The following is a 9,703-nucleotide window of genomic DNA, read 5'->3' as shown; positions in this document are numbered from 1 at the left end:
GCCCAAGAAGTCTGGAATTGATGACTTATCAGCTCGGCTTCTAAAACACTGCAGTGATTCACTCACAGTCTCCTTCTTCAGTCTCACTATTAAGTCTCTACAAACCGGACTCTTGCTATGCAAAAAACTAAATACCTGCCTCTTTATTCTAAAAAGCATAACTCATATTTCTCACATTACTACAGCAATACTGACATATCACTCACTCCAAGTCCCATCTGAGGCACAAAATTGCTACGTGGGGAAGCACCTCAGCAGGTAATCTCCAAAGAATCTTTTATACAAAAAAAGCTATAAGAGTGCTTGGAAACCTTGGCCAGAGAGAAAACTGCAGGGAAACTTTTTTAAAACGGAGACTCCTGATAACTGTATCACTATACATCCGAGAAGTGGTCCTATATGCTGATAATAAAGAATTGCCCCGACACCATAATCTGACGGCTATAACACCAATCATAGACCCCAGTACACCCTTCCTGCACACCATTTTTGTTATACGAAAAGAAGCCATCCTACATTGGCTCAAAATTGTCAAACTATTAACCAGCTGAAATAAGAAACCTCACAGATGAAATGCTAAAGAGAAAGCTCAACAATTGGCTATCACACTGTAGCCCCTACAGCCTCCTTCCCCCTAAATTCACCACTGCCACTGTTTATGAGCTTAACATTAACAACTTTGACCATCTTCAGTGTATGCAGAGTATTCTCTTACGCTTTTTAAAATGTGTACAATAAAATAACTTTTAATTATGTGAATTAAAAGAATTAATGGTACAAACAATCTTTTAAGAAAAATTAGTTTACACAATTTGATAAACTAAAAATATTTAACTGTTTTCATTTGTTAATTTTTCATAATAGTAACATATTGGTATGGAAATTCCTTTGTCATCTAATTATTGAATGGTTGGGGGTAAAGATGAGATGTTAATGGTATGTAGATGGGTGTGCATCTAATGAAAAAGTTAGAAAAATATCCATGTTTATTATAACAGACCATTTTTTTTCAATTTTTGGTACTTGCATTTCCTCAACACAAAGAAATCTTTTTTTATTTTGCATTTATTCGCTTGTGACAGATGGTAAAGTACACATGGGGCATAATTTTATTCACTATGCATTAAAAACTTTGTAATCTGACATAAGTGTTATATTTAAATGGTAATTATGCAGATAAAAAGAGTTATTCTCTCAAATATAAGTTTACTTATAAAATAAGAAAAGAAATTACTTTACATACAACATTCATATAACTAAATATTTTATTAGTTAAACAACTATTCACATGACTCAGACTTAAATTAAAACTCAAAATTATTTCATGGTTTACTATAAACATAAAAGGCCATAACAGATAAAAGCAGTAATATTTAAAAAATATTATTAGTACCAATGTTTTAAACAACATTATTAGTACATTGTTGTGATGTTAAAGACACAGGCCAAAAAAGGATTGAAGGAAACATAACAAAAAGGAAATAATATACATTTATTGAAACTAAATTTCTATGCTATACAACAATTAACCACTTGCTTTATTGGTAAATCCAGTTTTGGTTTTTTTATTCAAGAATCTGTATAAGAATCTTATCCTCTTGTTGAGATTGTGCCATTTTAATGGCTTTTCATAATTTTCACATCCATGTCGAAGCATATTTTTCTTTCGAAGACAATGTTGATATTCATTCCCCCTGAAACCTCTCAACCAGACAGGAACATCATACAAAATTTTTGTTGGATGAAGGCTGTCATTGCCCAGGATATCAATATAGTCATTTTGGCCAAAAAGTGCTCTCCGTTCATTCCACATATCTTTTGGTCTGTAAATAGGGTGTGGAAGTCTCGACCCATCAACATGAGGTATGGTGCCTCTTTCCAACATTTTTTCTTCATAACCAAACCGCCTAATCAATTTCCCTTTTGCAAGCTTGTCTGCATGATATCTGAACCTTACACTTTGCAATTGTATGGGGACTATCATCTTTGCCGGTTCAAGTATAAATTTGGTAAAAATATTCATGTTGACTGCATCTGCAAAAGAATAATGAATTAATATTGTTATTACAAAAAATGTATTGTGAGGAGATGTGTTGTATCCCAAAAGTGCAATACTTTTCCAATTTGCGGTAGCCCCTACCACTAACCTTACCCATCCAGAATATCCTGTCACTCCGGAAGCAGTGCAAATGTCATATAGGATTAGATACAGATTCTAAGCGTCTTGTATTAAGAGAACAAAAAATACACATTAACTGTGGCAAATTCTTTATGGTATAAACCAAGACTACATTGAAATCAATCTTTTACAAGTGCTGCACTGTTGTAATAGCTTGATTAATATTTGAAACCGACTAATAATCAGTCAATATATTAACACATTAACTGAGGCAAATTCCTTATAGTTGGTCTTGCAGTACTCAAAACCACTCAGATTAACTCAGAGCCACAATGAAAGTGTTAAGAAATATCGTAAACAAAACATTTAATATTCATAACATCGTCTTCTAAAGTTGCAAATACTGCTTCACGAACTTTATATTGTGACTGTTAAAATGCTTTTGTAATTTTTGTCCCCGTAGTTCGTAACAATAAACACAACAAAATAAACCAATGAAAACCACTTGTACTACTAACTTAATCAACCTTATACAAATAACAAAAATAGAAAAATACAGAATTGAAACAATAGACACAGTATGTTCCAATGGCTAACCCTACCACAGAATGAAGTTGTACTAGCAAATAAATTGTATTATTTGTTGTACATTTCACTTATTAATTTCAGTAATCACTGTTTGAACAACAAAAAATTGGTTTTAGTTCTTATACTTATGTGACGGGTGTAGTTCATCATAGTATCAAAACATAGCTTACACATTATTTTTGAAATATTTCGGCCTCATTGTGCAAAGCCATCTTCAGTCAACAGATGTTTAACCAAAACTGACCAAAATAGTGAAAATATAATTAATAGCAAAATATTTCAAGAATATACTTATGTAAGCAATGTTGTTACATAGTTTAAGCTGGAAAACTTCAATGATAAAACAATTATTGATTTATTCAAATTGTGTTTACAATTTTTAAATCCATTAACAGTCTACTAAACCTGTATCAGTGATACTTTCTTACAGCATCCTATATTTTTAATAATCACACAACAGGATTATTCAATTTCAATTAAAAATGCTTTAGTGGATGTAGAAGCAATTTTCAGGGAGGGGCAACTCTTGCTATACTAGTGGTTCTGGGACGAGGGAGATCTCCAGAAAAGAGTGGGAGCCCAGGGGTCCTCTCCGAGAAAGTGTACACACACACACACACACACACACACATACATACAAGATTTTAAATGAGCATTTTGGACCAGTTTTTCTGTTTAAATATCAAATTATAAGTTTTACTCAAAGAAACAAAATGTAAAAAGTTATACAATCATAGGGTCATGAATTCTTCACAGATTACACACCTCAAGAGAAGTTATGAAAATAAATAGTGCACTGTCTTCTCATATACCAAATTCATTTTCATTTGTATATTTAAACACATAAATATATATTAGCTGAGCTTTAGCAAAGTCTATAACTCGAGGGCCTGGAAAAATTCATTTCTGTCTGCCTATCTTTCCACATAATATCTTAAAAATGAACAAACTTTTAGACTTGAAATTGTACATGAAGCTTCATTTTTACATGAGGAACACTGAGTGTGATAATGGTGCATGTCACTCCATGTGATTTGGCTGAGCGTTAGCAAATATTTTAACATTGGTCTTATGGGTAACCATGATAACAAGAAAATAGAAGAATAAATAAATTTTCAAACTAACACAGTACAATTTTAACATGTGACATATTAACACATGTAGCCTAACTATCCCAACATATATATCATTTTATGATCAATTGGTGGGTTTAAATAATAATATACTTATTATTTAAACATTGATATGAAATAATTTAATTAACAAAAATGTGAATGTATCATGTGACAAGATATCTCAATAAATATTTCATACTTGAAATTTTGTACGGAACCTCATTTTTACATACAAAAGAATGAGTTAACGGTGTATGATCATCCATGGGATTTATATAAGCATCATTAAACCTATCACTCTGCAAACTGATACAATTCAGTTTTGTTTACTAGAGATTTCTTTTCCATATGATTTTCAGTATGTAAGAAGCAATGAGTAGAGTACGATAAGTAGAATCAGTTTTTATATGGATTTGACAAACAATATTATTACATTATCACCATCGGTATAACCAATACTGATTAATTCATTTGAAAAATAGATACATTGGTATTATACGGAAGCCACTGTTTTTGGAATTCTTCTCACCGGCGATCTAAAAAAGCTGCATTATTAGAAATAACAGACTTTATTTGACTTACTATGAAAATCACATGTCATTATGACGAACGGTTCTTATTTCCTACCTCCCAAAAGGAAGTGTTATCAGTGAGGAGGCCACTCCGTCCCTATCTGCTATTTGTTATTATATAAGTAGTTAAATACATACATACAGTATGTATTATAAATATAAAAAGTTAACATTTATGAGAGCTCACGTGATTTGAGCTTGAATTTATATACTATCTCATGAGATGTTTTTCTTTGTATCTAAAAAGTGCGGAATAGCACCGAAGCCTACACTGATGGCCAGGGGCATTTCTGATAGGTACTTTCCCGGCGACCCGAGGTCACGTACCAGATCATCCAACTTAATCTGATGGAAAAGCTGGATGATCTGGAACATGATCTGAGGTAGGGAAAGTACCGATCAGAAATGCCTCTGACTATAGTGTGGGCTTCGGTAGTGCTTCTTTAACTTTGGTACTACTATTGATATATATTTGTGATATCCTAATCTAAACCTACTTATATCACTTAATAAATAGATAGGAACAAAGGAGCCTCCTCACCAACATTGCCTCCTTTTGAGAGATAGAAAACAAGGACTGATCATCCTAATAATGAATGCATTGCAAATGTAACTAATACCAATAACTACACAAACTTATTTATATCCTGGATTATTCACAGTAAGTCAAATAAAGTCTGTTCTTTCTAATAATGTAGTGTTTTATGTCCATGGTAAGAAAAATTTTGTGGCCTCGGATAATAACAAATTACCGTAATTCACTTTTATCATCTTATTAGAATTTTTCTTGGCTTAAAGATGGTGTAGTGCCGAAAAACCGATCGGATGAAAAACCATAGTCACAAACATGTGAAAGGAATGTATTGGGTTGAGTGAGTGTGCTTTTGCGTAATTTACCGTCAACCGTAGTGACTACTGTTTAGACCCGGCAACTGGTACTAATACTTGAAAGCTTCTGGAGGGACAAAAAACAAAATTTAAAAAGTAGTATAGCAACTGACCTGCTTATAGATCATGGTAATCGGTATGGTTTTTTTTTTTCGGGAGGATGCTTTCAACCACCAATTCTTGAACTCAGTTGATCATTTTGATTAAAAAGAAAATATATAACTAGATCTGCAATTGCACTATTTTCTACTCTAAATGTTTTATATATTATTATTATTTCGTTATTTATGAGTGTTTTCTATTTCCTGTTATAATTGTTTATTTGATTATTATTGTTTCTTTATGATTTGTGATATTGATACTGTGTATATTAAACTAATTATTTTAATTTCAAACATGACTGTTATTATGACTATAGTTACATGGATATCCATTGATAGTCTCGTATTCAATATACAAATATTATGTATCAGTGATACTAATCAATATAAAATACCGGGTCTGCTTATCATATGCTGTCCAATACATAATTAAGTTAGATGAATTAAAAACATCCATGTGCATTAGTAATAAACAAGAGTATTGATTGTAACTATTTTGTAGGTAAATGTGTTTTTCTTTAAAAAATATCTCAAATACATCGGCACCATTTGTCACCTCTTAAAAAACATTATTTAAATATAAATGACTCATAATCATTGCTATCTTACTTAACCCTTTGGGTGTTTCACAACGTTCGTGTTTTTGTTGGAAACTCTTCCACAAAGATATATTATCATTGTTCGTGTTTTTGCTAAAAACAGTTTCACAATGATGTATCGTTGTTGCACAATACATTTCTGGTAACATAATATTTTGATGAATTAGCATATCTATACATCAGTTTGTGGAGAATGAAATTCTTAATATAAAAAAAATGTTTTATACTTGATTACGTACACATGATTGATGAAAAATTGTCTCAAATTCCCACCATTTATTGCTTTTTGTATAACATGCATATTTTATCCAAATTACGCCAAATTTTCAAGATCTACTCATAATTAATTATAAGTAGCCTACTTTTAAGATATCATCAATAACATACATAATATAGCCCTAAAACTTAAAAGAGCATCAATAATTTTTAGCATTAGTATTTATTATGTTGGGAGTACTTACGTACAAGTACTTTTGAGTAGACTTTTATGAACGGCCTAAACTCTTATTCAATTGCTATTATCGAATTGTTTGATTATTTTTATCTGAAGGATAATTCAGTAATACAATTTATTTAAGTTACCATATGGTTTCAACTTATTAGTTATAATAATTTAAATGTAAACAATAAACAACAAGAAGTAAGTAACTAATACTTTGAGACTTTGAAAATCAAGATGAATATGAGGAAAATATGCAAGATATTTCTCACAAGTGACAAGATTTGCTTAAGTAGCTTCCAACATGTGGGTTTCGCTTCTGGTAACAAATGGGGAGAATTCTTTCGTAAATTTCACAAAAGCAGTTATTTATTTATATCTAAGTCTGGGCCATAGTTAGTTTTGTAATGTTATTATAATATTTATGTATTTCAAATTGTAATGTACGAGATTCTTCTTGTTAAGAGTAATTTTTAATAACTTTTATTGTGTACGATTTTTACATAAATCGAAGATAATAGCAATCAAATAATGAGTATAGGCCGTTTATTAACCCTTTAAGGAGTATGGACGTCATATGACGTCTTCTTTTGATAGGCTAAAATGAGTAATGGATGAAATACAAAAAATTACCAAAAGGAGTAAAAAATTAAAATCTTTAAAATCTCTTAAACAATTTTTATTTACGAAAGCTTAATAAAAAAGGACGTGTTCTACAAGTCAATATTTCAGTACTTTTTCAAAATCAAATGTCTTATTTCCTCAGGGGCAATCAATATTGTCTGCCATTTAGACAACAGTAACAAACTAGATGGTTGCTCAACAAATATGTTACTCTAAATATGACCACAATATGCAGTATACAAGGAATGGCTAGTATAATGTGGCAGCATATTCTGACAGAATAGCGATGCGCGCGACGCGACCTCGAGTCCTGCGATCTGGTGGTAAAATCTGATTACAAGTGATTGCGAGTACAAACATGGAAGTTAAGTATGTTGCTGAAAGATGGACCCACTTTACAGACAAAAATTTACAGACAGGTAATCAGTAATAGCATCGCATTTATGATAATACAAAAATACAGAGACTAAACGTCATATGATGTCCGTACTCCTTTGGGCCACTATAACAATATACGTCATATGACGTCCTTACTCATTATGTACAGTTTACACACACTCCTTAAAGGGTTAAAGTCTCCCCATACTTTTTTCTAATGCAAGTTTATGGGCTAAAAAAGAAAACTAATTTAATCCTTTTAGCACCAAGTATATTGGGCAGGTCGCGTCACATAACACCAGAGTTACTGGTGCGGGTTGACCAGTCGGGCGCCGTGGCGCTGCCGCGGGGTATGTCACAGTAGCAACAAGGCAATTTTACAAATTATGACACACGGATATAAATCGTTCTCATTTCGCTAAATTTTATCTTAAACTAATGATTTTGATCTAATTTTTTTCGTTATTAATAGAAAAATGACATGTAATAGAATTTATGAAATGTTGATCTGTTAAAATTGTATACCTTTAAAAGTTAAATACTTTTTACATTTTTTGTGTATTAATTAAGAGCTGAATAAATGCCTGAAAAATATTTACTCAACAAACTTCTATATTATAGTGTAATATATTTAATGGAGAAAGACTTGTGAAGTACAAAACTGACTTTTACTATAGAAACGCATGTTCCGTTAGATAAAACATTTTAGTGTATATTGTTATTTTGTTTGAATACAAAATACATAAATCAGTGCTAATTTTACTGATATTAGTCAATAAATGGTTGTGTACTGCATGAAAATGTTGAGAGTCTAGATAAAGGCTCTTAGCACTTAACATCCGAACTTGTCCAAGCCTATATATAAGCTTTTGGCTTTATATCACCAACCTAGCTTGAGCCTAAATAAAGGCTCTTGGCGTTTTATGATGGGGTAGGGTACGATAAGCGGACCCGGTTTTTTATATCAAAATTGGCAAACGATATTACTCAATCATAACCATCGATATAATCAATCAATAAAAATTAATTACTTTGAACAATTAACTTAAATAATCTATATCTACCGCTGTAAACACTTTCAAGTAATACACGTAAGGTAATATTTCAATTTTACATAAGTAACGTTTGATTATTAAGAATGGCAGTCAATTTTATAAAACTACACAACATTGTTTTGAACGATGATAAGACATGTTTTTCGTGGCTTCAACATGTAGGACTCGTACCGAAAAACCAATTATGTGAAATTTGTGGGAAAGAAACAAATGTAACTGTGAGAGGAGTAAATATGGTCGTCTTCAGTTTTCCTAATTTTGGTTATAATAGGCCTAATTTGTTTGATCACTGTTAATATTAAATTCACAATTTAATTTTAAACATGTTTGTTGTTGCGGACTACAGGCACTTTTATATCGATTGATAGTCTAGGATTTGAGATGCAAATATTAGGTATCGATGATTACATTCTTCGATATAAAAAACCAGGTCCGCTTATCGTACCCTACCCTTATGATGTAACAGGTTGAGCATTTAAAGGCTCTTGGCGCTAAAAGGGTTAAAGAAAATATAATGAATGTTATCAGATTACAAATTTTCAAGCAAAACCCTGCAAAATGGTCACTTAGAGGTGAACTGTTTTAGCAAAAGGTTTTAAAAATTGGAGAATAGCCAAAGGGTTAAAGCCTTTTCAAAAACACAATAAAAATAAAATTGTAACTTGTATGGGTTAAATAGAAAAAATGTTTTACTGTTACTGGTAATGGTGTTGCAAATAAGTCACCATTTATAATTTGGGTAGTTCTAATCGATAGATAAATTTGGTTTGATAATCGCATTAGGGGCCGCTTATTATACTGTAGCCGAAATGTTACTATTTAATACAACCAACTTTTAAATAAACGTAATACCTACCAAAAATATTGAAAAAGTACAAGCTGGAGTATTTGGTCGTAAATTACCTTCGACAATTCAACTTAAAGTAGCTTTTAGGTTATGGTTATGCTTAAACAAATAAAAAAAATATCTAATGTAACATTTTTTTTCTCACTACTTGATTAGATGCAGCCTTGGGGTTACTTCTCTTGATGCCTCACAAATCTTAGTTTTGTGATTGCTTGGTAATTCAGAGAATTATTTATTTTTCACTGCACATTGATGAATAAAATAATAGAAGAATAGGCCATACAAACGTCTGAAATTAGATTATTCAGAGCGTTCCATGATCCAGGATATAAATTATATAATTTCTGTACTGAAGTATGAGTAGTTATTTGTGTACGT

At 31.5% G+C, this 9,703-nt stretch overlaps 1 protein-coding gene across 1 annotated transcript; it reads right to left on the bottom strand.

Annotated features, from left to right (window-relative positions):
* Nucleotides 1-1,478: 1,478 nt before the first annotated feature.
* Nucleotides 1,479-9,503, bottom strand: LOC124371442 (39S ribosomal protein L51, mitochondrial). The gene is made up of 2 exons (XM_046829774.1): nt 9,335-9,503; nt 1,479-2,034 (listed from the first exon to the last, which is right to left on the bottom strand). Exon 2 carries the CDS (start codon nt 2,021-2,023, stop codon nt 1,526-1,528), a length of 498 nt encoding a protein of 165 aa, XP_046685730.1. The 5' UTR covers nt 2,024-2,034; nt 9,335-9,503; the 3' UTR covers nt 1,479-1,525.
* Nucleotides 9,504-9,703: the final 200 nt, after the last annotated feature.

Source organism: Homalodisca vitripennis, chromosome 1 (genome assembly GCF_021130785.1).
Source record: "Homalodisca vitripennis isolate AUS2020 chromosome 1, UT_GWSS_2.1, whole genome shotgun sequence".
NCBI lineage: Eukaryota > Metazoa > Arthropoda > Insecta > Hemiptera > Cicadellidae > Homalodisca > Homalodisca vitripennis.
Note: the sequence above shows the minus strand (reverse complement) of the source record. Positions and strands in the feature narration are given on the sequence as shown.

Coding starts and splice junctions, on each gene's coding strand:
- LOC124371442 (XM_046829774.1), bottom strand. CDS start 2,023: ATGAATATTTTTACCAAATTTATACTTGAACCGGCAAAGATGATAGTC.